General features: G+C 45.5%; 1 protein-coding gene across 4 annotated transcripts in view; it reads right to left on the reverse strand.

Annotated features, from left to right (window-relative positions):
• The window catches only part of SIPA1L2 (signal induced proliferation associated 1 like 2), a 213,774-nt gene that overhangs the window by 79,967 nt on the left and 112,848 nt on the right, over positions 1–20,959 (reverse strand). For all 4 annotated transcript variants that reach the window (XM_035008465.1, XM_035008467.1, XM_035008464.1 and 1 more), the window contains 2 exons: positions 6,953–7,086; positions 5,079–5,267 (listed from right to left, as the gene is read on the reverse strand). In XM_035008465.1, coding sequence (XP_034864356.1) covers positions 5,079–5,267; positions 6,953–7,086 — 323 coding nt within the window. The remainder of the gene's footprint in view (positions 1–5,078; positions 5,268–6,952; positions 7,087–20,959) is intronic.

Raw genomic sequence — 20,959 nt, forward strand, 5'->3', positions numbered from 1 at the left:
ATAGATGCTGTGCACAAGCTACTTAGAGCTAGTATGATGAATTTTATTGAGCTAGTTCTTTAGGAGGGTCAAGTAGAGAAACATTTCCATTCATCCAGAGACTGAGGAATAAATGTTTCTGATCAACTCAACTCTCCAAATAAATGAGATACCGTATTTTCTGCAAATAGACCATCAACTAGAAAAAATATGAAGCGTAATAAAAATGCCTTCTATTACTTCATTATAAACACTCATTGTTCCTGAGTGACTCAGAAGACATTTCAGGATGCTAAAGCCACTCGGGAAACACAGGACCAGCAATTATCACCACAGATGTCAGCGATCTCAGTGACTGTCGGGATCCATACGCATCCTCTAACGAGGACTTCCCATCCTAGATATCATGGGTAGCTTGGCGACTCTCTGGCCAGTGGAAGAGGATTTCAACTCTCTCCTGTTATTTGGCCCTAGCCTTAATGAGAGTCCATCAGAGATGCGCTAAGCAGCGCTAGCACGTGTAACCCCAAGGTCCCACGGGCCCAAATGCCCGTGGATCCAGCACCCGCTGCCTTGCCAGCACCCACGGACTGCCATGCTGTCATCCACATCCCGGGAGTTCCATCCCGTTTGTCCTCTGCTCCCCCACCTGCTGCTCACATCGGGCACCGCTCTGCCAGGACCACACGTCCATACCATCTGGCCACCTCGTCCTGGGCCACCGGGTCCTCCAACACCCCCTGGCCACTCCTGCAGCCTGTCCCAGGCCGCCCTGGCATCTCCAGTGGGAAACCCCTTTCTCTTCTCACACCCACCGCCATGGGAGGAGGCCCGTAGCAAAGCTGTATGGGGCCCCACGGTTTGGGCTAGTGTGGCCTCATGCCCGTTAAGCAGAGTGCTCACCAGACAGGCACAATTTCTCTATGTGATTCCTGAGTCTTCTGGACTCTCGTTCAGGCAAAGGTCAAACACCCAGAGGACTGGACTCCCTCGGACCTGCTCTGCTGGCTACGGTGCTGTCCACTTCACACCCTTCTTCCCAGCCGTCGGACAAATGAGCCAGAGTCTGGGCCCTGACTGTGAACAGGATCTGCGTTCCCTCCCAGAGGCCCCTGGGCCCATGAAAATTAGGGGATCTGGCTCCAAGAGATTTCAAAGCCCCCAAGTGTTCATGACAGCCACCAGAGCTCTGGTGCAGTGAAAATGTCCTGTGGCACGCATATAGCCTGGCACGGGTATCACACACGTTTACCGTGAGGAGGCCACGAAATGGAACTATCTCTAGACTCTTAGAACAAGCAGTTGGGGTTTGCTCGCTATGATGGCAGCCATTCCGCTGAAACCGTCACAGGATGAAACACTGGGAAGAGACTTCTCTGACTTCAATCTCTTACAAACCTCACGAAAACAACCGGAATGTAGTATCAGCCATCACTCTTCCTGGGCTGCATCACAAAGCCAGCAGCACACCCTGCAGTTAACTGGGGCACAAAACAAAGGGGAGACCCCAGCACCCAAGTACCAAAATTCCCAATTCTCTCAGAACAGGGTTTGTATCCAAGCTCCCCAGACCTGAGGCCGCCCCCCTAATCCCTCACCCTTCCCCCTGACCTTGATTTAACTGTTCTGAGCTACAGCCTGTCCCACAGTTGTGGGAGGGGAGCTCGGTGGGCTCTCGGGCATCAGGACTGTCAGAAACCAGAAATACCTGCTTGTCGAAACTGCATACCGCATCAGTGCTGAGAGCTGGATATACAGACAGGCCGCACAGACAGAGGACCCAGCACACGGGGTCTCCTTGGCTTCCTGGGACAGGATGACAACTGACTTGCTCCATTCCCAAGGGCAGAAGCCTTGTCCTCATTAACAAGGAAATTCAAATTTAAATGAAAGTGACCAAAACAACAAAGCCTCAGAAATGCCTTGCAAATAAACTGGAGTGGGTAGGGAAGCCCTTCCTTCTAGTGCTTTCTCTGGACTAGGTCAGCTTCCGGCAAGCACACAGTCTTACTTATTTGGATCATCTCTTTAGACCCTTGTGACTTCACCAGAAGCAAGCCTGGTATGCAAGTAAACATATATATCTAGGGTGAGGGGGACAAGAGGAACGCTGACCCAAGAACAAATTAATCATTCTGCTGAAGATGCCATGATATTCTCAAACAGCAAGTGGCCATAATTTATCTGATTTTTTTTTATGTCAACCTATATAATTGTATAAAGTCATCTGACATATAAATTAGGAGAGTCTTTTAAAATAGGAAAAATAGATTTGAGAGGTTGAGAGGTGAATTTATGTAGATAAAGTAACAAAAGTTTCAGAGTCTCGCTTAGTAATTACTTCCCTTGTCATTCTCCATCGAGGTGAGTCTTTGCTCAAAACATCTTCATGAACCTCAAGAACGGGGCACATGATCTGAACATCTACTGAATGAAGTTCTCGCTACAAACCTATGTCCTGAAGACAGCAGATGCACTTAGTGACTGGGCTGAACCCGGGCAGTTACAGACCCCAAGGAAGCAGTACACGACAATATATCCTTTCTGTATTTTTTTCAAGATTAAAACCCCCTAAGAACAGTACCGGAAAACTGGCTCATCCCATTCCCGGGCAGATTTACTATTCCACTACCTGGAATAAACTCTCAAACACTCTAAAAAGTTAGTGGCAACTTTTAAGGATCCTTTAAAAAGCAGGATGTTAAAAAAAAAGCCGTCCATTCTCTCTTCAGGATGAAAATAAATAGTATCTCTTCCTCATGTAATATGGGAATCAGACACCATCAACAGGTATGGGTAAGTGACAAGGCCACACTGTACACAATTAGGAAAATATACCAAAGTCAAACAAATACAATTGCCAAAGAAAAACCACACAAAATTCAGCTAGAGCTAAACAATGCATCAGTTTGCTTAAAAGCAGAACCCGATTTTCATAGCATTAATTTTGACATCAGACTATAAAAAGGTGTTCATTTAAAAGCACTTACACTCTTCATTAAAAAAAAAAATTGCCTGGCATAGCTTCTGGACCTGTTCTGCTCAACAGACCGCCTAAATACTTGCTTCATTTCGTGAGGAGATGGTCAATGGTAACTGCTGTGATGTCTCCCAAGGCCCTGAGGACTTTGGGATTCAGGCCCGTGGATGAGGGGCCATCTGTGGGATTTTCTAAAGCAGCCTGAGGGGACCAGATACCATTCACCACGCTGAACAGCAAGTACAGTGATAGACAGAGCACATTCTCCCATGACCAGAAATACCATAAAAATAAATATGACAATAAGATATGAAAATAAGTGCTGTTCTTCTCATCAAGCCTGCTTGCACCTGGAGTATCTGCACCAACACCAACACGTCCTTCCTATCCCTCCCTGGTAACATGTTTTCCTCACCTGCTGCACGGACATCTCGTACATTCCACACACTTTACCAGTCACGATCGTGGTCCAACTATCCTGGGTATCATACAGTTTTACAAGTCAACTGCTCTAGGGGAGAGTTTTGGTTTGGTTTAGCTGTTGTTTTTAATATGTCAGCCTTCCTTCTTGAAACAGACATATCTCAGGATTATTCACTCTGAATGTTACAGCGCCCACTTCCTTTGGCTAATCACGCAGTGTTAATTTCTTAGACAAATTACTATTTCATCACTTTTAGAATTCCAGCCATCTGAATATCAAATATGCCATCAAACTACCACATTGGTGTTACTGGGTCAACCAGAGATACCTATTCTCTTTAAAACAGGCAAAGGAATTTTCCTTAGAAAATTCTGGAAATATACATCACTATTATGTTTTGGGGTTTTTTTAAAGCATGCATTTAAAAACAAATTCGTGGGGCGCCTGGGTGGCTCAGTCGTTAAGCGTCTGCCTTCGGCTCAGGTTATGATCCCAGGGTCCTGGGATCGAGCCCCATATCAGGCTCCCTGCTTGGCAGGAAGTCTGCTTCTCCCTCTCCCGCTCCCCCTGCTTGTGTCCTCTCTCTCGCTGTGTCTCTGTCAAATAAATAAAAATCTTAAAAAAATAAAAAAATAAAATAAAAACAAATTCGCTCATTTGAAATAAGTTACATACACTGGGGTGCCTACCTCTTAGTTTCCCGCTATGAGTTATCTCGTATCTGATGCTTAAAAGACCTCTTTCCATCGGCTGGGCCACGTCCCTATCCTGACCATCATTATTTCTCTCCTGGACCATGTCAACAGTCCATAATTGAACTCCAGGCCATCATCAGTCTTTATCTTCACCAGCCTGTCTCATTCCCTTCCAGCAGGATAATCTTTCTAGAATATATAGCTCTGATCATGTCTCGTCCTCCCAAAAAGCTTCAGTGGTTCCCTACTGCCTCCTGAATCAGGTGCAAACTCCTTAGCCTAGCTTTCAAGGTCCTATGTGCTCTAGCTTCAACATGCCTTTTTTTTTTTTTTTTTTTTAAACTACAACCTCCTAAGATGTGCCCTTGTCTTATAAAGAAACTCATCACAGTTCCTAAAACAGCCAACTGCTCCCATCCCCCTCCTGGAATTCTACCCAAGTCCCAGTTACAATGCTGCTTCCTTCAGATGTGTCAGCAGATGTTATTTCTTCTTTTCCCAAAGCACTCACTGCATTTATACTTCCTCAAGATCCACTACCATATTCTACCTTGCAGAGGTCTTTGTGCTCTTGGTCTTACTGACCCCCTGGGGCGAGGGACGACTTCTTAGTGTCAGTCTCCCCAATGCACGCTGTCCATTTCCACCTGTTAGCATCAATGCCTCACACACAGTGGACAAGAACAAATGTGAGTTCAGGGAAAGGCCCAATGTGAGTTGTTTAAACCCTAGAAAAAAATACCACTGATCTCTAATAATCACGAATCAGATGTGCTTTTGCTAGTTGGGATGCACCAAAACCTTGGTAAAAACAATACAAGTCAGGAGGAGTATTACACTAGAAAGCCATCATGTTTCTTAGGAACAACCAGAGGAACAAAATGCTTCAAGGCATTAAAGATAAATGATCTCAAAAGAAAGATGGATGGGAAAAGTCCAAAACATTTAGAGACACAGACACGCACTCACACCCAAACAGAGCCTCACGCATTGTACACACCCCTTGTTCATCCAGCTTGAGCAGCTGTTCCGAGACCTTGGGTGAGTTCGAAGCCTGTCTCAGGCACTGAATGCTCAGCTCTGGAATGACGTACTCCAGGACTTCTTTGAGAGGTAGTCCCCGTGCAGTACCATGCCTGGTGGTAGAGGGTATGGCGTCTTCTAGAATTGCTCCTCGCAGGGTTGTCAGCTGCAGGGGCAGAACAGAAGATTCCAGAACATCACAGAAGAGCTCATGTTTACTCCCAGTTACTTCTTGAAAGCCTTTTTTTAGTTGCCTTCCAGAGGGAGAAAGGTCAGTCTCCTTTCTGAGTGGGGCAAAAGTGACTACAGCTCTCCATGGGTGGAAGCAAAATCAACACTCGAAGAGTCTTTAAACAACAGAAGTGCACGGGGCTCAGGGATAAGCTGGGAGGGGTTGAAATATTCAGGAAGTGTGCCTGGAGAATGACGGGAGCCGGGCAGGGCATGATGTTCCTGCAGCTCTCGGAGCCAACTGGAGCCTGACACTGAGGAGAAGCTAGAGATCCTGGGGCTGGGCCTGGCCCCTGGCACCTTCCTCCCACCCCTCCCTTCGCTTTTCCTACTGCCCTATGTTCCACACCAACTTTTGTTCCATTCCTTTCTTGTCTTCTATTTCATTTTCCTGGTGAGTCCTGAAGCTGAATGGGGATAGCCTTTGACACCCGCGGGCAGGGTGATTCAGGGCTCAGAAGATTACTGGCTACGGAATTCTGCCTCATGACTGTGATATGCCCTCAAATGTGTGAGGGACGCATGCGATCGCCATTCTGACACCTGCCTCAGAGAGGAAATCCCAGCATTGCAAATCAAGGGACCTAGCTCTGATTCCCCCCACTCCGACTCTGGGAAGAGAACTGTTAGCGGACAAGAGAGTCGGGGTGACGGTTGTAGCAGCGAGGTCTGCCGTGTGCAGAACGCTCTAGAACCCCACTGCCCAGCAGAGTTTTGTGCAATGATGAGAATGCTCGCTCTCTGCACTAGCTGATACAGGAGTCACTGGCTCCATGTGACCGGCATGACTGAGAAACTGCATTCTGAATTTCATTTAATTACTTTAAACAGTCACGTGTGACTAACAGCTACTGGATCGGACAGCACAGGCCTGTGACCTAAAATACGTCACTACAAGAGAGGGGCTCTATCTCCTACTTGTCCAGCACAGAGCCCAAATCACTAGAGCACCTGGCAAGCCACACAGCAGATCACAGGCTCACGCATACACAGGTGACCGGCAAAGAGCTCCCTTTCCTCTCTCTGATCTGGAAGGAGCCAATCGAAATACGCACGCTGGAACACTTGCCGAATACACCCCCTCTCTAATTATAATAGGTCAAGAGAATAAAACCTGAAATGCAGGCCAGATCTCCTTCCTTGTAATCGGCATCCCTACCCATTTGGCTATGTATACATATTGTTCCGTTCGTTCAACAATCCCACTTTTTACTCAAAGCAAGGCAAGCGAGGCACTAAGCTGGGGCCTTGGAATAATGCAGTGTGCACAGACAGCCGGCCACACTCCCCGCATTGCGGACCACCTGATTTCCTGCACTAGATTTCGAAGCTGTTTGTCAGTTCCGACATGAGTGGTCCAGTTCGTACGTGTCCTCTCTGAGCCCCCAAACCTTGCGCTCTTATCATTTTATCCTTTCTATCATGCAAGGGGAAAGTAAAATCATTGCCCCTTAACATCTGTGACAGGGGTTCAAATTTTTATTGGGAATAAAATACTGTAGGCTCTTTCAGTGATCTTAAATGCTATAATCACTAACATTATACTTCATCTGAAACAATCTAGCGCAGTAATGTCAGAGGTTTCAGCCCAGGACAGCAACGACACAAGACAGCCATTACCTCACTCGTCCTGAAGGCCACCCGGTAGTTGAACTGGGACCCCTCTTTCTCCTTGGCGTCTTCCACCTTCTCCCTCCGGATGCTGACGGCCACCGGGCCAAGGTTCTCATCGATTCCAAAGTAGTTCTGGTGCTCTGCAACAGGAGACAGGGGTGACATCAAAAGAAAGGAACAAAGGACCGGATGGGTGTCCATGGGCGTGTGTGTCCAATCTCTGAAAAAAGTACTGCATGGGTCTGGGTACACAATTCCCCAACTGTGCTTTATCGAAGTGTTTTGTTTCCAAATCTGATGTCCTCATACATCTCATCTTCTGTTACTTCCTCCTCTCATTCTGCTCGTGCCTAGCTCATGAGCACCAAGGGCCTTCCCGCCCCCGCCTGCCCCCTGCCACCATGGAAGAGCGTCCCCGGAAAGAGTGTGCTGCCATGCCCAGAAAGTGTCCAAAGAAGAATCTAGGTCCTCGAAGACCGTTACTGAACAGCTCTCCTCCAGATGGGAAGGTCACCTTCTCTGACCGAATGTGGGCACTTGGACTAGCCAGGTAATCTTGGCACCCGGTCCGGTGGCAAAGCTCACTCCTTCATTACAATGTCACTCAAGTACCCGGCCGTCGAACGTGAAATTTTACAACAGATGGAAAAGACATAAAAGGTCATTAGTTGCTGAGGTCAAACTATATCTACTGATTCTATAACTTGGTTTACTCTGTTCTCAGCTAATCGCGACTTTCACATAAAATCACTGGCCCTGCAGAGCTCTAATCTGTACGGTCTCACTGCAGGAACAGATTTTGGAGGTCCTCTCATCTATTTAGTACAGAAATCCCTGGGCACACTGCTCCGAGGGGTGGTCGTGAGTCTCATCACACATTCAACAATACGTGCCAGGCACCATTTCGCAGCAGGGTCACAATCCATGACAAATTCGCATCCGTGAAGCTAATATACGAGCCTGAACTCTGCCAATGGCGGGAAGCTCACTACTTCGTGAGCAACCGCTTCTGGACTGTGGGACCAAAAGTTCCTCTGTCTGCTGAAAGAAGTCAAAACACTCTACTGCAACCAAACTTTTTAACTGTCATCTTCTGAAAGGACGCAGACTTAACACTCAGATATGGTGTGAACTCACACGAAATAGGGGGATCAATTACCTGAATGTTTATTCACACAGCTTACCTATTTTTAGCAGCCCCATCATCTCAACGATCCATGCGGAGCAGGTGGGAAATGCAAATCCCTAGGTGGTGTTCATTTAATTCTTAATGAACTGCTACCAGGTCAGGTCCCCAAGGTGTATACTCATAAAAGCGATTTTTTTCACCCTCTATGCAGAACCAGACTCATCCCTTTTGACTGTCACCTTAAAGGTTTTGGCCCATCTTTCCTGACTCTTCATTTTTAGTTAAAAAGAAATAAAATGAATCAGATATTTATAAGCTTGAAGAAAACTGCAGGTATTCTGAAGTCTTTTGGCTATGCTAACATTTTCTGTCACACTAATTTTGGAAGGAATGAGAAATGTTAATCAGAAAGAAGAAATCAGGGTGAAAACAGCTCCTACCATCAGCCAGGGCAAACGTTACCCAAAGCCAGTGATGACTATTGGCTAGATCTTGAAAAGGCATTTGCTTCTTTTCCACTTTGCTTTCACAGTCATTTACTTCCTTACCTCCTATGACCAAATGAGATGAACACTGTCATTACTTCTCTTTAGAGTCCAGGCTACGAGTAGCATATGTGTACTATTTCAGGGGCTGGTGGGTGAGCGATTGAGTTACTATAGGTCTGGGCTTACACAATAGGAAAGAAGCCTTTGTTTTTGATGGGTAACTCATCCCCTGGGTAAATTACATGCTAATTAACAGCCAGGTTAACTGTTAACAGACAAGAACAACTCCAGTGAAACCAAACACACATTGTAAAAAATGTAGGGGGTTGAGGAGAGCTGACCCAGAAGCAGTTATTTGGATTTTAATCAACAGTTTAAAAATATTCAATGAAAGTAGAGATTAAAAGTTAATTGTCTACTTCAGACTACCAGGTACATTATCATTTTATTAAAGTTGGTATTAGTGACTATTAGACCCACGGCATTATACTAGATCCTGTGGAAAATGCATCTTTAAACTTAAATCAGTTAAGAATTTTCTTAGTTGCATTCTGTCCTGACAAGAACCTTTCTCTTGGGGCGCCTGGGTGGCTCAGTCGTTAAGCATCTGCCTTCGGCTCAGGTCATGATCCCAGGGTCCTGGGATCGAGCCCCTCATCGGGCTCTCTGCTCGGCGGGAAGCCTGTTTCACCCTCTTCCATTCCCCCCTGCTTGTGTTCCCTCTCTCGCTGTCTCTCTCTCTGTCAAAATAAATAAGTAAAATCTTAAAAAAAAAAAAAAAAAAAGAACCTTTCTCTTTATCTCTTTTCTCCTAAGGCAGATGCGTTAAGAAAAATATTCAGCAAGTGACTAAAGTACAACCAGTCATCATCAGGCAAAAGCTCCCTTCTTAGAACCCATTTTGACAAGTTACCTGCAAAAATGCTCAAATCGATTCTCTATTAGGCATTTGACGAACACTACTGACATGAATCCAGTGAGCTTCGAATTATTTTAGGGAGAAAAAGAGGGACCAAGCCAACAAAACCCTTTCTTGTGGTGAAATTTAGAGTTCAGATTATGGGCACTGAATCACTAATTCTAACACCTGACAACTAAAAATCCTACAGCGTGCGCTGCTCCCATATCAGCAGGTGCTGCAGGCACAACAGACCGGGGGCAGCCAGGGGCTGGTACCAGGGGAAGGGGCTGGTCATAGGGGAACACACGGGAATTTTCTGGGCTGAGACAGCTATCCTGCATCTTGATGGTGCTAGTGGTTACATACCATATTCATTTGTCAAAACTCTTAGAACCCCACACTTAAAAAAGGGTGAATTTCACTGTAGGTAAAGTATACCTTCATCTTTAAAAACTAGGTAGGAAAAGGTCAATGAGAAGAAGAGCCAGTGGGCCTGGCAAGCGGATGGGTCTCTGGCAAAACAGGAGTCACAAGCGCTCCCCCAGCCCTGTGGACCAACCCTCCACCCCCGCTGCCCCTCGGTGAGAAGAATACCTCTCCTCCAGTATTGGCTCTCTCCCCGCATTTTCTCACACGACCTCCACCTGGGTCGGCAGGCCTGTCTGCCGCGGGGGGCACTGTCGGCTTCCGGGAGTGTCCTTTCCGAGTGAGCTACCTCCAGGGCTCTCCTTCGGGGTCTGCTTTGGGGCTGCCCTTTGGGGCTCTCCTTGTAACCTGGATGTGTCCCAAGGCTCCACCATCAGCCCATGGCTGTCCATTCCGACTCCGTCTCTTTCAATCTGTTTGAACGTTTGTCTTGTCTGTCTGTCCTTCCATCCACCCACCCATCTTCTCCTGGAAGTTCCTCAGTGACATCACCCCAAACTCTCTACAGACTCGTCTCTCCCATAACTCCCCTAACTCATGCATTTGCCCCTCGGCCTGGTGCATCCTTTGCTTTTCTGTGCTTGATGTTCTAATGCATCCTTTAAGACTCAACTCAAACATCGCTTCCACTGAAACTCTTCGCCTCACCTCCAGATGAGGCTGAGTCCTTCAACTTTTATATCCTCAAGGCCTGATCTGATAGGGCCTAATAAATTATAAGTGCTCAATGGAACTGTACTTGAATTAAGGAACTCAGGTAGGTGCTGCTCAAAAGTAATGGTCTTACTGAACCTCAACCAGGACCATGAAAATAAAAACAAAGAGGCAGCTCATTTTATGCTGGTGAGTGGAGAAGGCAGTGTGAAAGATCTTGGGACCAGAAATGTAGCAGGTTCTGCCCCCATGAGAGGGGTGATACGGTTTCTTGAAACATTTACAAAACTGAGAACTGATGCATCTGTTAGAATTCACGTGTATTAGTGTCCTAGTGCTACTATAACAAATTGCCACAAGCTTGGGGACTCGAAACAACACTCATGTATGGGCTCACAGCTCTGGAGGTCGGAAGTCCAAAATCCGTTTCAGTGGGCCACAGTCAAGATGGTGGCTGGGTTGCATTCCCTCAGGAAGCTCTAGGGAAGAATCTTTTTTTTCCTTGCCTCTTCCAGCTTCTAGAGCTGTATTCCTTGAATTCCTTGGCTCACAGAGCCCCTTCTTCTATCTTCGAATCCAGCCCTAGATCCTGCTTCAGTGGCCACAATGCATTCTTCTCTGTCAGATCTCCCTCTGCCTACGTCTTACTTGGACACTTGGGATGGCGTTCAGGTTCCACCCAGAGAATCCAGCATGGTCTCCCTGTCTCAAAATCCTTCACTTTATCACATCTGGAAAGCTGCTTTTGCCATATAAGGTAACATACACAGGTTCCGGGGATTAGGGCCTGGGTATCTCTGGGGGCCAGTATTCAGCCTACCAAACACACTTCATTCATTTGAATTCATTCGCTCTAATATCGAGCATGGCCTAGGTCTCAGCGATGTGCCGGGCACTGATAAATATGAGGGATACAACACTGAGCAAGACACAGCGCCTGCTTCACAGAGTTTTAGTCCTGTGGGGCCAACACTATCAGAAACAGATGAGAGTTACGCATTCTAAGTTCTGTGACAGGACTAAGCATGAAGTACCATGGAAACACCGCTAATATCCACTACAGAACCAACAATCCAGAAGAAAAATGCCACATACGCAATAAAAGCAAATGTCACAAAGCCCGTCTCCCCTATTTTAACATATTCATATGCACATAGTCTTAAAAAGCTGCTCTCCTTCTTGCTCTGCTTCATCTTTCCTCACTCTTAATTCTGTTCCCACAAAACACTTCTTTGAATTCTTTTACCTACTGAGTATTCAAACCCACAACCACAACGTGTCCCCTCCCCCTATTAAGGGTTGTACTTGGTTTGGGTGATGTTTTGTAGCGCTCTGTCCTTCCTTCACGTCTTTCTTTGGATTTAGTCCAAGGTCCTTGATGTTTTAGGATAATGTAAATAGTATCTTTCAAAATTTTTCCATTTCTATTTGTATGTTTCTAAGTATAGAAAGAATTCAGATGGGAGATTTGATTATTTCTCCTTTTAGTCTGACCAGTTTTTTTTTTTTTTTCCTTTACATATTCTGAAGCTCTGATTTTGGTGCTTGGAACTGACCCTTTTATCATTATGAAATACCTCAGTTCATCATAGTGACCCATCTTGCTTTACAGTCCACTTTGTATTGCACGATCAGGCGGGGACCCAACTGCTCTATGGGGGGAAATCCAGCTACCAGTACAGGGAGGTCTTTTGCTCTTGAGCCTGTCCATGGCTCCAGGGAAGGTTCTCCCATTCTCCTGTCTGGAGGCATTTAGCCTAAATAAGGGCACAGGGCTGGGCATCTCACTGTGTTGACTTTCACTTAATCCCTACTCTCTAGTGAAGTGCCCTAGTCCTGCCCTTAGCTGTGCAGATGTTCAACTTCTCTAGAATAAATCTTCAGTTTTCCCCCTAGGTGGGGATGAGTAGTAAATGGACTATAAGGGAGAGGAGAAAAACCTAGATTTTTAAAAACATATTGAACTGGTCCCTTGCTCTCACCCCCGCCCCCAGCTCTTCTTCTGAGGTACCTGGTTCTGCATTGAACGGACTGGCTTCCTGATGGCCTGTCCCTGCCACACACAGCCCCCCCACCAATGCTGGAGGGGTGGCGTTTTCCCATCCGCAAAACGGGTCTGGCTCTTCCGTCTGCTTTGGCGTATCTAGCCTTCCACTGATTTTCTCTAGTTCTCTTTTTTCCTTTGTGGCTTTATGCCCTTTGTTATTCCTTCACTATCATTTTTAGTGGTGTTTTGGAAGAGGGAGAGATAAAATGTGTTTCCAATTCGTCACACTGAACTAGCAATCCCAAACTCAGGTACTCTTAAATACCTACATTTTTTTTTTTTTAATACCTACAATTCTAATAAGTCTGATTACTGGTTTCTGAATCTGGGCTATGCTAAGTTATCAGCTGTTGAACCTTGGGTGAATTACATAACCCTTCTTAACCTCAGTGCCAGCTCCCTGCCCTCCCGCAAATACGTGCATCACACTTAGCATCTTTAATCTCAGAGAGGCATTATAACTGAAGACATGAATATTACTGACAAAAACCTAAATCACAAACAAAAAAGGACTGAACATAAAATAAGCAGCATCATGGGGCATTTCAACTTTGAACCCAATAGTCCTACAAAGCTCAAGGGTCAGCCTGAAGACGATTCACACTTACAATCTCAAAATGCCGACCTGTAATCACCTAGAAGGGAACCCTCCTACACTGTTGGTGGGAATGCAAGCTGGTGCAACCACTCTGGAAAACAGTATGGAGGTTCCTCAAAAAGTTGAAAATAGAGCTACCCTATGACCCAGCAGTTGCACTACTGGGTATTTACCCCAAAGATACAAATGTAGGGATCCGAAGGGGTACTTGCACCCCGATGTTTATAGCAGCAATGTCCACAATAGCCAAACTGTGGAAAGAGCCAAGATGTCCATCGACAGATGAATAGATAAAGAAGATGTGATATATATATACAATGGAATATTATGCAGCCATCAAAAAACCCTGAAATCTTGCCATTTGCAATGACATGGATAGAACTAGAGGGTATTATGCTAAGCGAAATAAGTCGATCAGAGAAAGACATGTATCATATGATCTCATTGATATGAGGAATTCTTAATCTCAGGTAACAAACTGAGGGTTGCTGGAGTGGGGGGCGGGGTGGGAGAGATGGGGTGGCTGGGTGATAGACATTGGGGAGGGTATGTGCTATGATGAATTGTGTAAGACTGATGAATCACAGACCTGTACCTCTGAAACAAATAATACATTATATGTTAAAAAAAAAAAAAAAGAAGAAGAAGATAGCAGGAAGGGAAGAATGAAGGGGGGGAAATTGGAGGGGGAGACGAACCGTGAGAGACTATGGACTCTGAGAAACAAACTGAGGGTTCTAGAGGGGAGGGTGGTGGGGGGATGGGGGATGGGTTAGCCTGGTGATGGGTATTAAAGAGGACACGTTCTGAATGGAGCACTGGGTGTTATACGCAAACAATGAATCATGTAACACTACATCAAAAACTAATGATATAATGTACGGTGATTAACATAACATAATAAAATAAAATTAAAAAAATAAATAAATATAATCACCTAGAGGGGCTACATCCCATTTATGGTAGTCTTCTAAAGAATGCAGTGGCATATATTTTACTGAATGATTCCTATCAGGAACCATCATTTTATTATTTTTTTTAATTGAGGGAATCCAAAATTTGCATATTCCCTTTTTCACCCAAGACTGCACATTAGCCAAAGAATCTTTTTTCTTTTATGTCTGCCTCCCCACACTCGTTTCAATTTTTCCCTCCCCATTTCACACAGACACACTCTTTGAATGCAAGCTGAGAGAGGACGTTCCTGCCACTCACAATCATCACACCTTTGGATAGGCCAGCTCCGAGGCCCCCTAGCTGTTCTCTAAGGGGTCTTTTCATGCTTTCAGTTAGCCAGGGGATACAGCAGGTTACCTGGCTGTGTCTCGAAAGAAATCACAATCTTCTGCTTCACAGTGTTAACAGTATAGCTTCCAAGTACCATTAAGAACAGGGCAGACTCCAAGCTCTCCAGGAGGGAGCCAAGTTAACCCTATGCCCACCCCCTTCAGGACAGCTCAGCTTGCTCATCTACATCATGTGAGCCTTCCCATCTGTGGGCAGAGGACCATGAGTAAGTCCCCCTCACCCACGGAGCCTGTCCTGATCCCAAGCACATGATTTCCATAAAATTGCTTTAAGAGTGCATCAAATAAAATCCTTCCTTGGCAGAATGGAAGCTGTGAAAAGACTGGAAAAGCTGAATGAAAATCCACATATCATGCAAATACAACAGGGCAAAATCAAAAAAATCGGTTAATGAGATTGCAGTGTAGGAAATGAGATTCAGGGCATCTATCTCTGGTGCACTTTGGCTAGTCGGTAAAGGAAAAAGAAATCTAACTCAGAAGAGTTTAAAAAAAAAAAAAAAGGTGGGGGCCACCTGCAACCCTGGCCCAAAGGCTGTTTCCAGGTACTTCAGTATCTTGGAAGTGACATTTATCAGGTTCGTCACTAATGAATTGACCAGGTGAGGATCCCAATTCTGCAGGGCCTCCCGAGGTCAGGTACGTAAGAGCAGCACCCACAGCTTTCTGCCTTACAGTTTCTCAGGGGCTAGCCCTGCACGGCCCACAGCACCCGTAACAAGTCCTCTAAAGCCACGAGAGGCCATGAATCTGGGCCCTGCAGCCCTTCGCTCTGTTAAACGCGGACAGCAGAAGCTTTCCTGCTATTTTTCCATAAAATGCAGTTTAACATTTCTCCGTTCTTTCAACAGCAAGCTGATCACTTAACTGCTGGCTCACTGCCTACCGGGGTTATGTCCATGGCTGCAGGTGACTGCTGTCTAAATCCCCACCTACGATATATCTGCTTTCACCGTTCCCTGCAAACAATTCCGTGTCTGCATCTTAGATCAGCTCCCCTGTTCAGAGCTCTCTGAGACTTACAGAGAAAGAGTCAACAAGGGACAATGGGTGGATGGATGGAAGGATGAGTGACTAGAACAATGGGGCCTGTTTTTGCAGATAATAACATGAAGAGTCATTAGATAACTTCAAGAAATCTCAGGCTCCCTGCTCATGTTTCAGGGATTAAATTACTGAATTTACCACAATGCAGAGAAGGATGCATTTTTGCTACATGAAGGCTCCTTTGACCAACATTTAACCAAAGTATTAGCTAAGCTTGAAAACCTGAGGCGTTACAGTGAAAATAACAAGATTTAATAAACCTGACATAAATGAACTCATTTCCTCCTCCCTACTTCTGAGGAGGTATCCCCATCTTACAGATAATATTCCTGAAGCTGAGGGGCTAGGTGACTCGCTCGAGGTCACAATCTGGGGTGACAGGGAGGGTGCACACCCTAGGTAGGCTGTTTCTAGGACTCTCTCATGCAAAGGGTGATGAGAGCCACAGAAAGTTTGAATTCTAAAAATCAATTAATGCGTGCGTGGTAAAATGAACACAACTTACAGATGAGCCAACACATCTGTCCTGAACATAAGGACAGTATCTTGGGAGACACCGTTTTAGGAAAACCTTGAATAACAAGGGAAAGACTGGAGAAAAAAGGTAGCTGTCAAAGGCTTCCTTCGATAATCCATAATTTTGAGTGTTATTTGCTACAAGAGTAGGAAGGAGGAAGAGAACACTAGAAGAGCAAGAAAGAATCCACTGCATAAAAGCTGGGAAGGGAGCAGTGGCCCAGCTTTTTCCACCTTATTCCTTAAGTGGGGCAAAGAGTGAAAGAAATCTTGGAACGAATACAAGGTAGGAAGGTTTCAGGAAGCTTCCAGGTGCTCTGAGACCTTACGTTCCAAAGCCTCTGAACTTGCAACTTTCTGTACCAATAGCAAACTGCAAGGAAGTTTCCCCAGTGGAGCACAGAAGTATTACACTATCAATCCCTCTGCTCCTAGGGAGATAAACAGAACAAAGTTCCTCTTCCTCAGTAACTGAAAAAGACTCTGAGGCCAAAATGTCCACAGGAGGAAATTGCATGCAGTTCTCTCCAAGTTCCTAAGACTCGGCAACAGGCAAGTTGCAGCCGAGTTGGCAACGGGCGGGAGCCGTGACCTCCCGAGAGGTTCCCACCGCCGGCCACATGGAACGGATACCACGATAACCAAGAGGCTGAGCCTCCCGGGCAGCTGGGCAACTCCTCCCGGCTTGGGGCCGGCTGGGCCTCAATGGGAGCTCTGTTTGCGGAGGCCAGGCTGGCCGGGCAGAGAGGTGAAGAGCAGAGTCGATTATGTCTGCTCCGGGAGGAATGTGGATCCCAGAATAGTCCTATTGTTAGGTGGTCCTCAGTTCACCCGTATGAATTTAATAGTGTCCAATTCCCTATTAATTTTCTTCAGTGACTGTATATAACCAGAAAGGGGAAAAAACAAAGAAGCCATCAGGCATGAAATTCAGACTAAATACAGCCATGCATCGCTCAGTTATGGGGTTCATTTGATATGTAAAGGTATACGCTCGCCCACAACTGTCACATTTGTGAAATTTAAGTGAATGGGTTTGGAATGGGGTGGCAGACTTCACCAGACACCAGACACTTTTTCCCCTCATCTTTTTTTTTTCTTTTATTATGTTATGTTAATCACCATACATTACATCCAACATTAGTTTTTGATGTAGTGTTCCACGATTCATTGTTTGCGTATAACACCCAGTGCTCCATGCAGAACGTGCCCTCTTTGATACCCATCACCAGGCTAACCCATCCCCCCACCCCCTCCCCTCTAGAACCCTCAGTTTGTTTCTCAGAGTCCATAGTCTCTCATGGCTTATCTTTTAACCATTAAAATGAAGTACTGCCCCTTGAAATATTGTACCAGTGGTGTGGACAATGGTTTCTTTCCAGAGAGAGAGGTTTTACACATTTATTTAAGAACCACTTGGGGAAGGAGTTGGCATGCTTTGTGACAGGCACTGGTTCTATTCCCGTCACAGGAGACATTTTTATTATGATCCCATCTTATAGATGATTAACTGAGGCACAAAGGAGACGAAGGACTTGCGAAAATTGAGTTGGGATGTGAACCCAGGAGGCTGGCTTCAGAGCAGTCTGAGCTCTTCACCTTAAGTTCTGCTGTCCTGCTTCTCTCCCCCGCCAGGCCTCCAACCACAATTAGAACGCATGGGCACTTTTCCCTCTTGGCAAAAGGCAAATCTCCAGCCACCAAACAGTAAGTTGGTATCGAGACAAGTGGGAGCGTTACTACGCGCATTCTAGAAGAATCCTTCCTTTTTATTTGTTCATTTAGCAGATGTACGTACAGATATTATACTTCCGTTAAAATACTAATAACAAAAATGACCACTGGAGAAAGAGGTGAGCTTACGGAGAGCTGGTCAAGGGTAGTTAATATAAACGTGAACTTTTCTTAGGGAAAAGAGGCTCTAGAAAGAACTCTTGGAAGTGTGGCAGATCCAGTAGAGGAGTTCATTCCCAGGTGGTACCAATGGCACAGCTCGAGGCCGGGCACAGGCAAAGGAAGGGGCCCTCAAAGCTAAAAGGACGGCAGAAATGGACCTTGCAAAGGCCAGTATTGTACCCTACATCATGAGGAGGATACGGCTTTTGTTGGGGGCCCAGTCCACCCGGAAGCAGCTAAAAATGCTTCTCTGGAAAGTTCTAATCTTTCCAGAAAGAATTCCAATCTGCCTACACCCCTGAAGTCTTGTAAAGCTAAGATGGGAAGGAGAAAGCAAAGTCCTCTCTGGCATATTCCTTTTATAAGAAACAGAGAAGAAAGGAAATCACAGGGGAATGATGGAACCAGAAACCCCGAAAGCACCAGACAGAAGGGAGACAATCGGTCAAACTAAGATTAGCTTTTCATCTACGCTCCAAAACCTGCCCTGTAAAACCAATTCAGCTCCTTTACAGAGGATTTCTAGAAGATACATATTTCTTTCCTTGGACTTGTTATAGAAAATTCCAAGGGGAAAAAAAAAAAAATGAGTTGGGCATAAAGCTTTCTTCAGAGTTAGTTCAGCAGAGATTTGGGAGCCAGAGAACCCAGAGTGTCCCAAACAGCATCCCACAGCCACCTGGGATCAGCATGCAGATTTTAGGAGAAATTCAAAGAGAAAGCCTGTGCATTTCAATAAAGACCGAAGACAGTATAAATTCTGAAGCCTAACAATCCCCCTGCTCTTCTAGGTAAGTTTGAGAAACATACTCCTGGCATTCCGCAGATGTGTACAGAAAGGGCTGTGGGAAACTGACATTTTGTCAACTTTACTTTACTTGAAACATGCAGTGGCCTCAGCAGCTCACAGTAATCCTAAGGAGTTTAATAAAGTAACATAAACCTGTAGCTTTGTTACTTTTAAGAACTGCCTCTAAGTTCTTGTTTGTTGTAATTTTAAACATGCTCATGTTACATATATCATGAGAATTTATGACTTACAGTTTAAAAAAATTTGAAGCAAACTATTTTTAAGCTGGTTTTGATCTGTAGAAAAGCTGCAAAGATAGTGGAGTTCTCTCACACCCCTGGCTCTGTTTCTTAGTTGTTTGCATCTTACGTTTCTTTGGTACGTTCATTGCATTAATGAACCATCATGAAGGCTCTGTACTCTCAGCTGATAATTGATCAAGCCCATCCTTTATTCAGGTTTCTGCTTTATTAATGTCCTTTCTCTTCCAGGATCCTATCCAGGACACCCCGTTACAGTTACTCGTCATGTCTCTTACAGACTCTTGCACACTGTGAGTTTCTCAGACCACCCTAGTTCTGGATGACCTTGGTAGTTTGGAGGAACAGTGGGCAGGGATTTTGTAGAATGTCCCTTGGCAGGGATTTGTCTAATGTATTTCCCTAATTAGACTGAGGTTATGGGTTTGGAGGAAGACCCCAGAAGTGCCATTCCCATCATGTCAGCGGTATAAACGAATCACATGACCTACCAATGCTGATGTTGACCTTGATGACCTGGCTGGGGCGGTGCTTTCCAGACTTTTCCCTTGCAACCTTCCCCCTCTCCGTGTGCTAGCCCTTGGGAGGGCTACACTACACACTGTCCACATTCTAGTGGAGAAGGACGATTGTTATGATTTTTCAAACTTTATGAAATTAAAACATCTTTTATAATAATTTACTTTTTTAAGTAAAGATCTGTTGGTTGAAATGAACATCACCGTATTTGACAGGAGTCGTTTCGTAGGTATACTGCATCTAAGAGAGTAAGAAATACACGTCCCTTTATCACTGTGTTTCTATCAAGTTGATGGGTTTTTCTCTGAAATAAAGCAAATACAGTCATTAACTCTTCTGCCCAGATCATGGTTGGCAAATACCTGGCATCCCCCCATGCACCCAAGGCAGATAATGATAATTGATAATGGCTTGTAAAATGCTGATGCAGCTCTACACATAACAACACAGAAGGATGATCATCCAAAGCAAGTTCCACAGACACAGTGATAGAAGGTTCCATTTACATAAATTTATTTGCATCAGAAAAAGCCTACAAAGATAAAGAGGAAACTGTTCGTGGTGATTATCTCTTAGGGACTAGGGTGATTTTATTTCTTTTTCTTTTGCTTCTTTACTTTATTTTCCTATAATGATCATATAATACTTCTATGCCATGTAAAAATTCTAGACCGAAAAAAAGGTATATATTGCGAATCTCAGGATTTTCCCCCACATTAAGAGGACATGTTCCTGTACCCACATCAAACAATGTCCCAGTGCCTCCAAGATTTAGCCACGTCCCACTCCAAAGTCACCCAAGAGACCCAGCTTTATCCTCTTCTCTAGTTTGACCTTTCTTTACCCAAAAAGGACATGGTCTGCCTTCTCGAGCTATTCTTGTCTAGAGCTGTTCTGGTCTGTGCTACCTGAGGGAAGGCAGAGGACAGTTTTAGAACTCCCGAGTAACTGCAGGTACGCAACTTCCTAACCAGGACAAGACTTGGTGGGCACGGACGGACCCCGGGGGGTGTCTTTGCTGCCCCGCAGCTCCACTCCAGCCTCCCTGGGGACAGCCCACTGCTGGCCAGCAGCACTAAGTGCCAGGAGGTCCAGAAGGAGGCAAAGCCGGCCACTGTGCCATGAAGGAAGCTCAGGGGTCTCCAAAGAGACTGGCACAACCACAATCCCTGTCTAAGGGGCCCTTCCTCGTGGCCTGCTTCACAAACGGGAAACTCACAGAAGAGGGAACCCGTGATTTCACCGGGACTTCCACGGGCGCACGGCAGGCAGCACCCAAGTTTCTTCACGGGCATCGCCAGCAGCAGTGTGGAACCTTCTCCAGCATTCCCCATGCTTGCTCCAATCCTGCCCGCTCTCCCTTAAAAAGCTGTTTCCACGCAAGGCTGCAGATGGATTTGGGCGGACAAGTGATGGAGCCACACGGTTTGCTGTG

The sequence above is a fragment of the Mirounga leonina genome, unplaced genomic scaffold (genome assembly GCF_011800145.1).
Source record: "Mirounga leonina isolate KUSES-001 unplaced genomic scaffold, KU_Mleo_1.0 Mir_152, whole genome shotgun sequence".
Lineage (NCBI taxonomy): Eukaryota > Metazoa > Chordata > Mammalia > Carnivora > Phocidae > Mirounga > Mirounga leonina.